This window comes from Musca autumnalis, unplaced genomic scaffold (assembly GCF_047663935.1).
Source record: "Musca autumnalis isolate F117 unplaced genomic scaffold, ASM4766393v1 scaffold_1, whole genome shotgun sequence".
Lineage (NCBI taxonomy): Eukaryota > Metazoa > Arthropoda > Insecta > Diptera > Muscidae > Musca > Musca autumnalis.
This window is the reverse complement of record NW_027411644.1, coordinates 263,443,656-263,460,882: the sequence shown is the minus strand read 5'-3', so window position 1 is coordinate 263,460,882 and position 17,227 is coordinate 263,443,656. Positions and strand designations below refer to the sequence as shown.

At 35.5% G+C, this 17,227-nt stretch overlaps 1 protein-coding gene across 1 annotated transcript; it reads left to right on the top strand.

Annotated features, from left to right (window-relative positions):
- Positions 1-13,497: 13,497 nt before the first annotated feature.
- LOC141391529 (uncharacterized) lies at positions 13,498-16,083 on the top strand. Its single transcript, XM_073964408.1, has one exon. It carries the CDS (start codon positions 13,498-13,500, stop codon positions 16,081-16,083), a length of 2,586 nt encoding a protein of 861 aa, XP_073820509.1.
- The last annotated feature ends 1,144 nt before the right edge of the window (positions 16,084-17,227 follow it).

The following is a 17,227-nucleotide window of genomic DNA, read 5'->3' as shown; positions in this document are numbered from 1 at the left end:
TTAAAGTTTATGTCAAGGAAGGTCATAACGAACAAAGTGAAAGTGGGTTTTATAACAACAGTCTTAATTATATTTGGGCACTAGCAGACCCCGGTACGCGTTGCTGGCCCGTCGTAATGAGTTTTAATGACAACTTTTTATGGACTTTATGCAATTCAATTTTGGTATTTTCTACCTCACTTCTTCGGTGCATTTTCAAACCGAGGGGGATTTTAAATGTATCAACAGATTTTGTCTGTAACCTTTCTATTCTCATGCGGACTTTGTCGATTTTTTTTCGCCCATTGATGCTGTTTAGGATTTATTATCGTCCATGTTCCCTGTCTTTTTATACCCCCAGCATTTATGCTAACGAGGGTATATATGGTAACATGGGGCGCCTTTGCCACGTTTTTGTTCAAAATGTTCTCATACCGAAACCGTTCAAGTTTTTTTCAAATATTATTTTTGGTACAAATATTAGCATATCTTGACTATAAGTTTTGATATATAAATGGTTATAATTATACCCTCAGCATTTATGCTAACGAGGGTATATACACTTTCATACGGGCAACATGTGCCTCATCGAAATAATGGTTTTAGACCCCAAGTATGATTGGACGAAATGTGTTTTAGACAATTTGGAGTCGATTGAGCAATGTCCGTCCGTCTGTCTGTCTGGCTGGCTGGAGCGCACGATAACTCTCGAACGGATGAACCGATTCGGTTCAAATTTTGGCTTTCGTAATATTTTGCCCAAACTTAGTTCAAGTTCGAAGATGAGCTATATCGGTCCACTCCTTCTGGTACCTCCCCCACAAAAGTTCGAAAATGTTCGGAAAATTTGTACGCACGATAACTCTTGAATGGAGTAACCGATTTGGTCCATACTTTGTCCATCGTGGAGCGTGTACCAGACTTAGATCGGGTTTTAATATGGACTCAATCGGTCCACTCCGTCGGGTACCTCCCACACAAAAATTTGGAAAAGTTCAGTTTAGGAACATCTCTCGAATCGCTTTGATTTTTGCTTTAGCAACTTGTATTCACTGCCCTCCATACGATGGTATAAGCTTCATCAGGGGCAAGTCCATACTTCCTAAGAAAATAGCCTGAAAATTGCAAAAAATCCCCTATGACACCGTGTGAGGAGGTTGGAGGGCAAAATAACTCTCGAACAGGTCTGCCGATTCGGTCCAAAGTTTGGCCTTAGTAATATTTTGTCCAAACATAGTTTAAGTTCGAAGATAAGCCATATCGGTCCACTCCTTCAGGACCTCCCCCACAAAAGTTTAAAAATGTTCGGAAAAATTGTGCGTACGATAAATCTTGAAGAGAGTGGCCGAATTGGTCCATACTTTACACATCCTAATATATCTACCAGATATGGATCAGGTTCAAATATGGACTATATTTGTCCACTCCATCCGGTACCTCCCACACAAAATTTCGGATACATGTTCACTTTAAGACCTGCTTTCGAATCACTTTGATTTTTGTTGAAGCAACTTGCATTCGCTGCCTCAATTGCGATGGTAAAAGTTGTTTCAGGGGCAAGTCCATACTTCTTGAGCAAACATCCCTGAAGTTGTAAAAAACCCCTAGTATCTTCTCCGCAAAACTTTTGATCTTTAATCGTAATCAACATTTTTGTCAGTTCAAACGCCCAAAATTTTTAAAACTCCCTAAATACATGCGTTTTTTGGAAAAAAATTGTTTCAATATACACAGGCTGAGGGTATATCTCTGTCGGCAAAGCCGACTGATACTTTTTTACTTGTTTTGTTTTAAAAATATTATTTTTGAGAATTTACAAAATCTCTAAAAAGTTGCGAAGCTCCCCCACCCATGGGGCAGCTTCGCCATCTATATTGAACATTCTCCAACGGACTCTAAAACTGTAATTTACCATACTTCTTCCTTAAACATCAACAAATGATTTTAAAATTCACAATAGGTAACCGATTCTAGCGGTTAATTGAAGTAGGTACCCTGAGTTTAGGTACAAAAATCATAATATAACTAAACAAGATACGTTTAGCATAACATTTGATTTTAATTTCACATTATAGTGTGGTATATCTATGGTATAAAGAATTTAAGTTAAACATGAACATTTTCTAACATTAAGCCACCACGCCCTATCATGGCGTAGGCGCATATTTCATAATATTAATATATTGACATTTGCAATTGCTTTTTTCATACGAATTATTGGGATTTATATTCTTCAGTATTTGTCTTCTAACTGTATAAATTGTGTTTTAGATATCACAAAAGGTAAAGAAGATATCACAAAAAATACCTACCATAATTATTTTTCCCAATACCCTGAAAACACAAAACCGCGTGCGTCCGCTATTATACCTATGACACAACTGCCAACTTTTAGGAGATGATATTTCTTCATTAAACTCACAATTTTGCCTTTAACGAATTTTTTCTAACACGTGTACTTTGCGAGAAAATCGGCGCTGGCGTAGCCGCCCTTTTTTCGAACTTTTGTGGGGGAGGTACCGGAAGGAGTGGACCGATATGACCCATCTTCGAACTTAAACTAAGTTTGGACAAAATATTACGAAAGCCAAATTTTGGACCGAATTGGTTGATCCGTTCGAGAGTTATCGTGCGCTCCAGAGTTATCGTGTGCTCCGTCTGTCTCCTGGCTGGCTGGAGCGCACGATAACTCTCGAACGGATCTGCCGATTCGGTCCAAAATTTGGCCTTTGTAATATTTTGTCCATACTTAGTTTAAGTTCGAAGAGAAGCCATATTGGTCCACTCCTTCAGGTACCTCCCCCACAAAAGTTCAAAAATGTTCGGAAACATTGTGCACAAGATACCCCTTGATGGGAGTGACCGATTTGGTTCATACGTTACACATCCTAAAATATCTACCAGATATAGATCAGGTTCAAATATGGACTATATTTTTCCACTCCTTCGGGTAACTCCCACACAAAACTTGGGCTTAGTTCACTTTAAGACCTGCTCTCGAATCACCTTGATTTTTGTTGAAGCAACTTGCATTGGCTGCCTCCGTTACGACGGTAAACGTTTTTTCAGGGGCAAATCCATACTTCTTGAGAAAACAGCCTGAAAGTTGTAAACAACCTCTAGGTAGTGGCTGGAGGGCACGAACTGATCAACCGATTTGGTCTAAATTTTTGCCCTCTCCATATTTTTTCCAAACTTATTTTCAGTTCGCAGATAGGCAATACCGGTCCTCAACTTCTGGTATTTCCCCCCAATATTTTAAAAAAAAGTCACTAAAATGCTATGCTCGATATCTCTTGGATGGACTGAGGGTATATCTGTGTCGGCAAAGCCGACTGATTCTTTTTTAATTGTTACTAAAGCGATCTAATATAAAAGTTAAAAACAATGGTTAAGTCGAATTCTACCGCTTATTGAGACATACATGTTTTAGTTTTTCACGGCTGATGGACCGTTGAACCTCACCATTTAAGGAAATTTGTAAATATATCGTTTTTCTTGGTCGGAGGCGCAACCACCGTTGTCTCGAAAATTAATTGGCAAGCCGATGCACTCACAAGTTTAGCAAATATAGCGATAATAAAACAATAAGCCCCGGAAATTCGTCGGCAAAAACATGATGCTTAGCAGCATCAGACATTCGATAGGTCACTCAATTGTCGCCAGATAGAAAAAAAATTCTATTGATCACGTTGTGATCGTCGAGTGTGCTGGATATACGATCGACCAGAGAACAAAATATCGAATAACTACCTGCAAAGATATTTACCCGATTAATCCAAATAAAGCCACTGAATATGGTTACAAAAATTCAAGTAAAACTCGGACGTTTTCGTAAATTGTTGTGGGTTTTTTGCATTTTATTATGGTATTGTCTGTTATCTGTCATTCCATGCATATAAAGCTTCATTTGGTCCATGCATTTCCACGGAATTGACACAGTATTTTCTCAATTAAAAACCAAGGGATTGACATGTAAGAATACACCTATATATATTAACCTTCAAAGTTTTCGGCACTTTTAAAAGATTGTAGGAAAATCAAAAAACAAAACTTTAACCGGAGGCTTTTTAAATAAATCGATGTCAAAGTTCACATATTTAGGTTTTTAAGGTTTTCACGATTTTGCATGGAAACCGCAAGTCGTATGGAAATGGGATTAACGAAAATGTTGTAGCTGTGAAAATTCTCTACAAGATTGGTATAGAAGTTTAAATCGGGACAATGCACTGACTGTATTCGTGCGCTACGCGTTGCTGCCGTTTGCAGGGTAATCCTATATTTCGTATTCATCTTTTCTAGATGTACAGGAGACAGAATAAAGTCCGATAATTCTACCAGAGCAAGAAACATACAGCTGATGACTTTTTTGCATGTACATCTTCATGAAGAGGCGAGCAAAGTAATTTGATAAAAGATGCGGATAGCGTGCTCAGGTTATGCAGAGAATTTTTCAAACTGTTGGTATCTGCGATGACGAAGAGTCTTCGTTGGTATATGTTTTCGTTGTCTTAACATAGGTCCAATCCCAGGAGATGTCCAGAATGAGGTAAAGACAGCAATAAACCGAAGAATAACAAATCCGCAGGAGCGGAAGATTTACTAGACGAGCGGTTGACGGCAGGTGTTGTATAGGTCTTAATTAACATTGATCGCGCTCTCACAGCACTGATTAAATTCCTAATTTTTCCGGTGGTCTTCTAGCATTTGAGATCTTTTAGGTAGTCATTCAGAGCTACGGATAATTCTTCAACATTTTCCGCGAAACAATGGACTACTGAAACCATGAGTAAGAAATAAATGAACAATTTAGTTTTTTTTAATAATCTGACTTAATCTCATTGTTGCTGATTTAATATTCTAAACAACAGCGGTTCGAACGAATTTCTATTCGAATCGTTTAGTGAAACAGGCCAATACTTTGAATCAAACAGACATTTTCTACAACAACCGGAGTTTAGTAGTAATTCGAACGAAGTTGAATTCGAATCGTCCTAGGGAAACAGGCCATAAATAAGAAAGCAGAGTTTTGATAAGGTACATGGATCGATTTTTCAAATTGTTAATCCTTTACAAAAATAAAAATAAATTAAATTAACATAAAAATATAAAAAACAAAATATTTCAACTAGATACAAAAATATGAACCTCAGCACCCTTAAATGAACCCTCACAAAAAATAACAAAAAAACCCAACAAATTAAAACAATTATATAAAAGAAAACTCTCCTCCCCCCTTTCGAAAGTACAAATTGTTTGTTTTTTGTTATGACTCATGTTTTGGAAATGTTGGCTTTTGGAAATGAAGTTCTTTTTAAAGACTTCCTAAAGCAGAGAAGGCAGTAAAAATCGTTAATGATGGTTAATTTAACGGTGAAATATTAAATAAATAAACCAAAACAAGAAGAAAATAAAAAAATCCTCCCTCCCACAAAACAAAACTGTTTATTTGTCAAATATACAAAATTGCAAGCAAAAAAAAAATAGAAAACAAATCTTTAATAAATTAAAAAATATAAGTAATTAAAATATGCCACAAAGAAGTTATCAATATCACTCACGATACGTTCACTTATAATTAGAAATTAACACAAATTAATTATAAAATTAATTTTAATATATTCAAATATACAGTGTGCCCTAAACTGCATGAAAACTGCTTACAGAATAAAAAAAATTCTTCTTATTCAATGACCATAATAAAGATAAATTCAGATAAGAGTGATTCGCTAACTCAATTCGTGTAATTAAGTACCGGAATGGATGTAAACTCCAAGAATATACTTTTTTAAATTTCTGTGAGCATTTCCAGCACTGGGCTACCCTAGATCTTTCATAATACTAAATTTTAGAACATAAAACAAATCTATACAAACTTACATATATTCTCATTATAACTATTATTGAGTGTTTTCTATTACAGAAACTATAAAACCTCTAATTTTTAAACATAAATCAATTAAATGTTTTTCTTAAAACAAATAAAAAGCAAAACCCAAAAAACTAAATTTAAAACAAAATATAAAAGTTGGTTAGAAAAGGATCGTAATCACCCTCTCTTCACAAAACTTTATCTTTATAGATCCAATTGAAAGATTTGTTAAAGGATCCTTTTCTGTTTTTTATTACGTTTTATGTTTTTATTATACAACATCTATTACATGTTTTTAACACACATTTTTGTCTATTAAATAATTTAGTTAATTTTAGTAATCATACAATGAACACCTCATTATTTATTTAAGAACTTAAAACAAAAGCTACATCATTACTATAATAAAATAACTAATCTAAAACAAAAAAAAAATGCTTTTTTGTAGAATGCAGCCAAACAAACATACAATTCAAAAAATGGACTGAAGTCAAATAATGACTAATTTCAAAACCACTCAAGCGAAAAATAAAAAAACTTTGCTTTTTATCACTTAACAATATAATGAAAATAAAGAAACATCATTGAAAACCATAAAACACATGAAATTCATATGTCCTCCCATAATAAAAGTAAACATAAAAACGCATTAATTTCATTCAGAATACATCAATTTATATGTAGTATTTTTTAGTATAACCCACATACAATAATATATTTGTCATTTTTTTAAAAACAAATTTAATATAATAAATAACTAAAAAATAAAAATCACAAAAAAATATTTCACACCTCATTATTATTAATAAGACAAAAACAAATAAAATATTATTATAATTAAAGACTATTGCGAAAATCAAGAAGAAGAAAGAGAACAACAACAATAATAACAAAAACGACAACCACAAATTTGCATATTTTGCATCAGTAAACACATTAAGTGGAAGAAAGACAAAAAATATTAACATATTGTAAGTTATGTCATCTGAAATTTTATATAACAAAAACAACATACATATATAACCTATAATTACAAATAAATATTATAAAAATAAACATTTTGATTAATAAACAAAACATATGAACTGGTGTTTTTATTTTTTAAATTAAGGGTCGGTTTATCAATCGGTTTAGTGTCTGTTAATTTAAAAGGGACGTAGTTCTCCAACAAATAAAACTTTCTACATTACAAACAAGTAAGAAAGTATCAGTCAGCTGAGCCGACAGAGATATACCCTCAGCCACGTACCCGAAGAAAAAAAGTTAACACAATACTTCTGTATGTTTTTTAGCGGTTGAGAAAATTGTCCAGGATGGAAAGGGCCGCAAAAAACTACATGTTGCAACAAAATTCAGAATGATCCATGACGAGTGCATTTTTTCCAAACTTTGGATAGGGTGTACCCGTAGGAGTGATCCGATGTAGTACATATTTGGACCTAATACAAATCTGTAGGAAATATTTTTTTCTTTATTAGTTTATGGATATTTTCCTTACAGACTACGAGTATATAATTAAAAATGTTGTACTTAATTTTCTGAATTTAAATATATTACAATTTTACTTTTCAATTTACAAAGTTTGCGCTAAATCGATTTCTCTCTTAAAGGGTTATTTTACACATTAGCCAGTTTAGGTGGTGCCGGTAGGATTTTCTGGACCTTTTTGGGTCACTATCTCAGGAAGTATGGACTTGCCCACGAAAAAAATTACAACGTCGTTAGGGGCCGCAAGTGCAACTGCTGCATCACAAATTAATAAGATCAGAGAGGAGTTGTTAAACTATACTTTTTCCAAATTTTGTGTGGGTGGTACCCAAATGAGTGGACCGATATAGTCCATATTAGAACCCGATCTATGCCTGAAAGTAACACTGTGTGTAATTTTTTGAGTCATGTTTTATTAACCATATTTTGACACCGCAGTGTGATAGAACACCAAAAATAAGAAGACACGTGTCTAGCCGTTTTTCTCTATCTCATCAACTTTCGCGGTTATAGGCCTCCAAAGTTTTGAGGCTTTGATGTAAAAAGGGTCATTTAGTCAGGACTATATCTTCCAAACCGTTAGGAAATTTGAATATATCTCAGAGGCATAGTTGTAGCTCTTGTCTTAAAAAACAAAATTTGTGAACACATATAACCCATCAAACGTCATCTGCAAGGTCAAAATCGCCATGGTCAAATTTCTTTTAAAATTTTTCTCAAGTTTTGTTATACAGCTACCAAACCGATCAAATTTGAAGCAAACAACCAACTACAAAAATGTACCTCAGATCTCAATAAACATCTTTCTAGAATATACGAACCCTGAAGGAACAGGTCTTAATGGTCAAAATAGCAAAACAATTGCGATTTTTATCCTCTTTTCTAGGATTCTGCTCCATAGATATTAAACCGCTCAAAATTCAAGAAAACAATCAATCACAATAGCGTAGCAAAGGCATCAATAAACAACTTTCTGGAATATGCGAAATGTCTATGAACGGTTCTTAACGGTAAAAATAGCAAAAATCTTTTGAAAATATCCAATTTTTATACTTTTTTCTCGAACACTGGTCCAAAGATACGCAACCGCCCAAAAATTAAGGATACATTCAACCACAAAAATGTACCTATGATTTCAATAAACAACTTTTTAGAACAAATGAAGATTCTAGGAACGATTCTTCAAGCTCAAAATTCGATTATTTTAGATCATTCTTTCCTGTTCAGATCCGTAAATAACAAACCTTTCAAATTTCCTTGAGTTTTTAACAGTTTGTTATTTCCAAACCTGAGCAGGGGGAATGCTAAAAAAATGTAATTGTTCGTGAATTTCAGCCCTAAGAATCATTCCTAGAATCTTCATATGTTCTAAAAAGTTGTTTATTGAAATCTTAGGTACATTTTTGGGCGGTTGCGTATCTTTGGACCAGAGTTCGAGAAAAAAGTATAAAAATTGGATATTTTCAAAAGATTTTTGCTATTTTTACCGTTAAGAACCGTTCATAGACATTTCGCATATTCCAGAAAGTTGTTTATTGATGCCTTTGCTACGCTATTGTGATTGATTGTTTTCTTGAATTTTGAGCGGTTTAATATCTATGGAGCAGAATCCTAGAAAAGAGGATAAAAATCGCAATTGTTTTGCTATTTTGACCATTAAGACCTGTTCCTTCAGGGTTCGTATATTCTAGAAAGATGTTTATTGAGATCTGAGGTACATTTTTGTAGTTGGTTGTTTGCTTCAAATTTGATCGGTTTGGTAGATGTATAACAAAACTTGAGAAAAATTTTAAATGAAATTTGACCATGGCGATTTTGACCTTGCAGATGACGTTTGATGGGTTATATGTGTTCACAAATTTTGTTTTTTAAGACAAGAGCTACAACTATGCCTCTGAGATATATTCAAATTTCCTAACGGTTTGGAAGATATAGTCCTGACTAAATGACCCTTTTTACATCAAAGCCTCAAACCTTTGGAGGCCTATAACCGCGAAAGTTGATGAGATAGAGAAAAACGGCGAGACACGTGTCTTCTTATTTTTGGTGTTCTATCACACTGCGGTGTCAAAATATGGTTAATAATTTTCGTGTTGCACAGTGTAATATTACCAATAGCAAAGTTTGGCTCAATTCGGTTACTCCCTCCTAGAGTTATCATGCCCACAATATTGGCGAACAATTTACCGGAAGGAGTGGACCGATATGGTATATCTTCAAACTTAAACTAAGTTTGGACAAAATATTGAAAGACCCAAAATTTGAACCAAATATGTTGATCTGTTCGAAAGTTATCGTGCACTCCATCTACGACACATGGTATTATATGGGTTGTTTGCAGTTTTCGTGCTGATTTCTGAGGAAGTATGGACTTGCTCCTGAAAAAAATAATATCGTCGTAATGGGGGTAGTGAATACAAGTGGCTGCAACAAAAATCAAAGCGATTCGAGAGCAGGCCTTAAACTACACTTAAGCAAAATTTTGTGTGGGAGGTACCTGAAAGGGTGGACCAATAGGGACCATATTGGAACCTCATCTATGTCTGGTAGAAATGTCACGATGTGCAAAGTATGGACTAATTCGGTTACTCCCTTCAAGAGTTATCGTGCGGACAATTTTTCCAAACATTTTTGAAGTTTTGTGGGGGAGGTACCTGAAGGTGTGGACCGATATGGCCCATCTGCGAACTTAAATCAAATCTGGACAAAATATTTCGATACCCAAAATTTGATTCAAATTCAATTCAAATCGATTGAACGTTCGAGAGTTACCGTGCACACCAGCCAGCCAGAGAGTCAGACAGGCGGACGGACATTGCTAGATCGACTCAAAATTGTCTGAAACGGATATCGTACAAACATACTAAACCCATTATTTCGATGAGGCACATTTTTGGTCGTATCAAAGTGTAAATACCCTCTTTAGCCCAAAGGCTGAGCGTATAAAAATTGGGGTATTTGCATGAAATTTGTATTTGTTCTATATTCAGAGTCCAGATTATTCTGAAATCACAGAAATCATCGTTCATTTCCATGAGCCAACCCAATCGTCTTCATTTAGGAATTACTACAATAAATTCTTTCAATAACACTATGCAACATTTTTAAGGTAATCATGTGCAAACAATTTGCCTGCGGATTTTTTAAAAATACAGACCCAAACGACAAAACCCTTAGTTGGGTGTTGTTCTGTCAGATCCAGCTTGGATTTTATGGTCCCATCTAAAAATGGTTAAATATTGACTTTTTAAAGCAATTCTGGGCTATATCTCTAATACCTATGTGAATTTTCATCAGGCCTCTGAAGCAAATTTGTAGATAAGGGCAAGACTAAACTATTTGGAGAAATAATGAACTCGAAATACTACATTTATTGCCTCAAATTTTAAAAAAATTCGAAAATTTGCATAATTTGTACACATTTCGCACCATATCTCCAAAACCGTTAATTTCTTCTTAAAGCTTTCTTTTGAAAAAATATTCTCTGGAATGTAATACACATCTCTTCAGAACACGCTATTGTTGTAAAATGCCTCTATCACGTTGTTTTCAGTATATTTTTCAACGACGATTTAATAAATATGTCAATTATGTGGTGAAATCAGAAATCCGAGAATAAACTGTTGGTGTGAACTTTGTTTGAAATACGTGTTGTAAAAGATATGATGCAAAATACCGCTGAAACAACATGAATTAAGCATTTTAGAGTTTCAGAATGTTCCGAAGAATTTCTGAGAACTTTATTTGGAAGATTTTTGCAAAAGGTTACTTGGTTCAACTCCCAATTGTTTAGGTGATACTGACAAGAATTTCAGCAATTATGTAAAATTTTCTATATTATATCGATATTGATACTCTACTCGTAGATGGAGTTTTTCTTATGTGGTCTGATATACATAGATAAGTTCTACTAGTTTAGGACTACAATATTTCCAAAGGCAGCAAAGCCAAATTCCTAATCGTTTCTGATATAAAGGCCCGATAAATGCAATAAAATTTAGTTTTAGCCTGGTTTATATAAGGCTTTATAATCCGAATAGGATCTGACAGGACAAAACCCTACTAGGGTTTTTGTAGCATCAATATGTAAAAATGGTTTCTCTAACATATGTCCCAAACATATTTTGCAGCAAACATATATTTGTTTGCAAGCAGTCCCAAACATAACAGATCTTTGGGTTCTGCAAACAAATATATGCTTGGGTGCAAACAAATTATATGTTTGGGTGCAAACAACTACACACCCAAAAGCCACAAAAAAACAAACACATGCACCAGTGGGCGCTTTCTGAGAGCAAGGGAGCGTAAATGTTAGTCCATCCCAGCAAAAAAAAGTCATTACCAAGTAATGACTTTATTCAGTAAAATTTGGCATTATTTTTACATGGGGATGTCATAGGAAGGAAGTACTTCCTTAAATATGTTTCTTAAGTACATACTTAACCACATACCGGCAGTCGAAACAAAGCTAAAAAGCATATGTTCTATTTTTAGAACAATTAAGGTGAAAATATATTCAAATTCCACACCCCACAATTTTTTTGTTCACTTTACCGTCTTTGCTCAACGATGTTCTCTAGAACACTGACAAAAAAAGACCAACATAATTAATACCATTTTTTTCTTTTCCTCTTCGCTTGCTATGTTGGTTAACAACAACAATGCACGAAACACACGTGTTTTACATACACATCACAAAACGTCTCCTATTACACCCTGCACACAGCTCTCTATTATAAACCAGCATTCCGCAGCTGCAAGAGTCCAAACATATATTTGTTTGCAATCAGTCCCAAACAAATATTTGTTTGGATCCAAACATATTTCTAATATATATTTTTCTGCGTGTACCAAATTAAACTAGTAAGGAAAGTATCATAGTCGGGCGGGGTCGATTATGATACCCTACACCACTGCGAATATGTAAACTATATATGGCGAAAAACAAAAATGTTTTACAATCGATGAATCCGAGTTTCACCTATTCTATATAGTATGACTGAAATTCTTTAAAATGAAGTGTTTTAGGAGGAATCCCATAAGGTCGACCATTAAAATTAATTTACGTGGAAGCTGTGTTGGCATCAATGTAGAAAAATAGGTAAAAATGGGTTGAAGCCAACAAGTTTTTTTATGCTCCCTTCCGATTTCTGGCTTAACCTTACATTTTATAGACATATGCCCAAAAAAGACTCAAGGAATACTTCATGGGCAATATGATACTAGTGTATCATTTTTCGATATATCCACTGCATCCACCTAAAATTGATGCTGACATTTTGAAGCCGGTATTTCGGGGTTTTTTGAAATTTTTTAATAATTCGGACGCGCAACAAGATAATATTCAAAACTCATAATAGGATTATAGAACTCGTGATTTTACGTCGTTCAATGCATATCTCATGAGTGTGCTCCTTACAGCATCCTAGTAATTGGAGTCTAAAGGCCAATATTTGATGCGTGAATTTTTTTAAAAAACCTATTTTTTGCGTTTAACATTTACAAGTGTCATTCAATTTCCTTTGTATTGGAAATACGAAAATCGGCAAAAATGTATTTTGACAAATCGGCGTATTTAACCGCGACTTTCTTTAAAATTTTTTACATAAATGGAATCCTTTATACGCGAGCGAACGTCGGTCTTGAAGCAAGCGGTCCGCTATAGAAATGTGATTGATAAGGTGAGACTGGATGCCTGAAGATTACGAAATCACCAGTACGTATCCCACTGACGTAAATGGGGTTGCTCAGGGTTGGTAGCCCGGTCGTAAAACCAACTTACCCAAGAAACGGAAACAAGAATAACAAACCAACGGAATACAACGATGACGACTTTTAGCTTTCGAAAAAGGAATATGATTGGAACATGGAACGTTCGTTCACTTTCGGATGCATCGAGACTTGAACAAGTTTGCAAAGAAATGGACAGGTACAAAATTGATATTCTAGGACTCTCAGAAACACGGTGGCTTAGAACAGGAGACATGTGGACGCATTCTGGATACTACTTCATATACAGTGGCACCCAAGACACCAGACGGAACGGAGTAGGATTTCTTATATCTCGTAGTGCAAAGAATGCACTCCTAGGTTACAACCCTATCTCAGATCGCATTATCACATCAAGATTTAAAACCAAGTTTAGAAATTTCACCATTATGCAATGCTACGCCCCAACGGAGCCAGATGACGAAGAAATAAAAGATGACTTTTATCGAGAACTTGAAGGTGCAATTGCAAACACTCCCAAAGGTGATATACTAATGATTTTAGGTGACTTCAATGCCAAAGTCGGAAATGATAACACAAACCTACAGCATATTATGGGAAAACACGCGCTACCTTCAGATAGAAACGATAACGGTAAGCGACTGGTTGAACTATGCGCCAACAATGACCTCTTCATAGGCGGTACAAGGTTTCCGCACAAAAGAATACATAAGTACACGTGGGAATCACCAAATGGCAGTACAAGAAACCAAATTGACCATATACTAATCAGTAGAAGGTACCATAATTCACTCTTGGATGTGAGAACACGCAGAGGTGCCGACATCTTCAGTGACCACAACTTATTAGTAGCACAAATACGATTACGACCATCTGCTATTGAATCCCAGAGGAAACGTAACACTAAACTAAATATAGAGGGTCTGGAGAATGGCGAAATGCGCCATAATTATGTTTCATGTCTAAACAATGAACTTTTAAAACACAACCACCCCCATACGTTAGAAGATGTCACCCACGCCTGTAGGATAGCAGCAGAGAAAACGATTGGACTAAAGAATAGGGAAAAAAAGCCATGGATTAGCCCTAGAACATGGGAAGCCATCGAACGAAGGAGAGCACTTAAAAAGGATCTAATAAACACAAAAAAATCTGCAGAAAAACTTACCAAAAAGCAACAATATACGGAAGCTGAAAAACAAGTCAAGCAATTTGCAAAGGAAGACAAAAATAATTTCATAAACGGAGTGGCAGCAGATGCTGAAATCTTTGCTCGACGTAACAATCTGAGAGGAGTTTATACTGCAATAAAACAAATCACAAACAAAATGCCAAACATACCGCCCCTTAAAGACAAGAACGGACTCCCTCTTACAACAATTGAGCATCAACTTACACGTTGGACCGAATTTTATAAAGACGCCGATGATAACAGTACTGTCCAATACCAGCCAACGGAGCAATCCCGAAACAGCCCGCCGCACAACATAAATGTGGCACCACCAACGAATGAGGAAATATCCAGCGCAATTTCAAAACTCAAAAGTCATAAAGCCGCAGGACCTGATAATCTACCCCCGGAACTTTTCAAATACGCCGCAGATGTGTTAACGCCCATATTACAACCCATCGTTAGCGAAGCATGGAGTACTAACAATATACCATCGAAATGGAAAGAAGGTGTCATTATCACAATTCCAAAAAAAGGAGATCTAAGCTCATGCGGAAACTGGAGGGGAATCACTCTCCTAAACACCATCCAAAAGGTTCTAGCCTTTATAATACTTGACCGAATCACACCAGTATTAAACCCACAATTGAGGCGCGAACAAAACGGTTTCCGACCACAGAGATCATGCTCTGACCATATAAACACACTCCGAATCGTTGTGGAACAGTCCGTAGAATTCAGGTCACCTTTATATCTACTATTTGTGGACTTTGAACGGGCATTCGATAATCTCAATAGAGACGCAATATGGGATACCCTAACTGAATATGGGCTCCCTAATAAAATCATTGATATTATCCGTGAGCTCTACACAAATGCAGAATGTAGCGTGCGATTTAAACAAAAAACTAGCCCAAACTTTACCATTCGCAACGGCGTCCGCCAGGGATGCGTCTTATCCCCACTTCTATTTATACTTGTGCTTGATAATGTCCTGCGCAAAACAAATTCAGAAATCGAAGATGGCATACAATGGCGTCCACATGAAAAGCTAAGCGACCTTGATTATGCTGATGACATTTGTTTCATGAGTCATTCCATCGCAGGAACCAGAGCTAAATTGGAACAGCTATTACAAAATGCAAAAACGATAGGTCTCAAAATTAACATGAAGAAGACCAAACTCATGCGCCTAGAAACTCAAAACACTTCCCCTTTGATTGTAATGGTGGACAGCACACCCACTGTCGTGGATGACGTCGACAGCTTCTGTTATTTGGGGAGCATAATCACGAAGGACGGGGGCGCCGATACTGACGTACAAAGCCGTATTAATAAAGCTAGAATTGCTTTCCACAACATGAGGAAAATATGGTCATCCCGCAACATAAGCAGAAGTACCAAGCTGCGTCTATTCAACACGAGCATCAAACCAATACTACTTTACGGTTGCGAAACTTGGAAGGTGACCAAAACCATTAATCAAGCTCTGCAGGTATTTATAAACAAATGCTTACGAAGAATATGCAATATTTTCTGGCCGACCATAATATCCAATGCAGACCTTCTGCAACTCACGTCATCAGAACCTATAGAAAGGGAAATAAAAAGGCGAAAATGGAGATGGATAGGCCATACACTCAGAAAAGATGACACTGATCTAAATAAAATGGCCTTCGAATGGAATCCCCAGGGTACAAGGCGCAGAGGACGTCCCAAGATGACATGGATACGAACAATTCAGGCAGAAAGCAAGAACTTCGGCACATGGCCAGAAATACGAAGAATTGCCCAAGATAGACAACGTTGGAACGAACTAGTTTCCGCCCTATGTTCCGTGTAGGAACGGCATATTTTTAACAAAAAATTATACATGCAATGTTCAAATGTACATATGAATGTCTTTTATAATTGTTAAATAAATGTTGCCAAGGAATTAAAAAAAAAAAAAAAAAAAAAAAAAAAAATACGCGATTATAATATGTGCGAAAACGCGTGTCATAAATTACAGAGATTCGCGAGTAATATCGGTGTTCAAACTTCGTTTAAACAATTTCTAAATGTGCTAATTTGTATTATGCCTAAACCCTCTTAATGTAAACTAACATATAAGTATAGCTTGATGTAATTTTATATTAAATAATGCGTTACTGAATTGTACTAATTTCACGTCTCCTCTTTGCTCTATGCTTCTATCATTGATTCACCAGTACTCTTCTCTTTGAATAAAATCACTTCTCTTGCACTAACCGAATGGTAAGCGTCTCTTCTCGTCTCAAGCATTTAATATTGAATTCAAAATAATATAAGTTTTATAACGTTATTTGAAAATATTCTAATAAATTTGTTTTATTTCTCTTCTCATCTGCACCGCTAATTATTCCTCGTTTGCTATGAGGAATAATTTATAAAAAATACAGTCCACTTTTCTCTGCTCATTGATGTTCCTGTTGGTTAATATCTACCCACAAGACATCAACTTTATTCAATCGGTTTTTTACCAAAAATAGAATGTGGAGGCACATCCGCGGTTCTTAAAGAATCTATTTGAAATATGTGTATATAGATGAATTTTTGATGGCTGCTACTGAAACCGGATGCGCATCTAAATCGTATGCAAATTGCGCGAGTTTTGCCCACTTTAAGGTTTTTGGCATTGTGAGATGCAACTGACGGCACACAATGGTCGATGAGTAAAACATCGAAATATGCATAAAAATTGAAAGAGATTGATTCGCTGTATCCAAAAACGGATGCGCATCAACTGATTTTAACTAATTCGCGAATAATAGGTTTTTTAATTTCCACATTTTTGAATGATTGTAATTTCAATATTACTCTTATTTTCCTATCCTTATAAGTTATCACAGTAAGCAAATAAACTCTCACGATGGTAAACCATATTTCTTGATGAAGTTTTAGCAGTACACATTAATTATTATATGATTATAGCGAAATAGTTGGAGAACTCCCAAATATTTTTTCTA

What these genes read in the sequence shown, in the direction of transcription:
- LOC141391529 (XM_073964408.1), top strand. Translation starts at nt 13,498, where the DNA reads ATGCAATGCTACGCCCCAACGGAGCCAGATGACGAAGAAATAAAAGAT.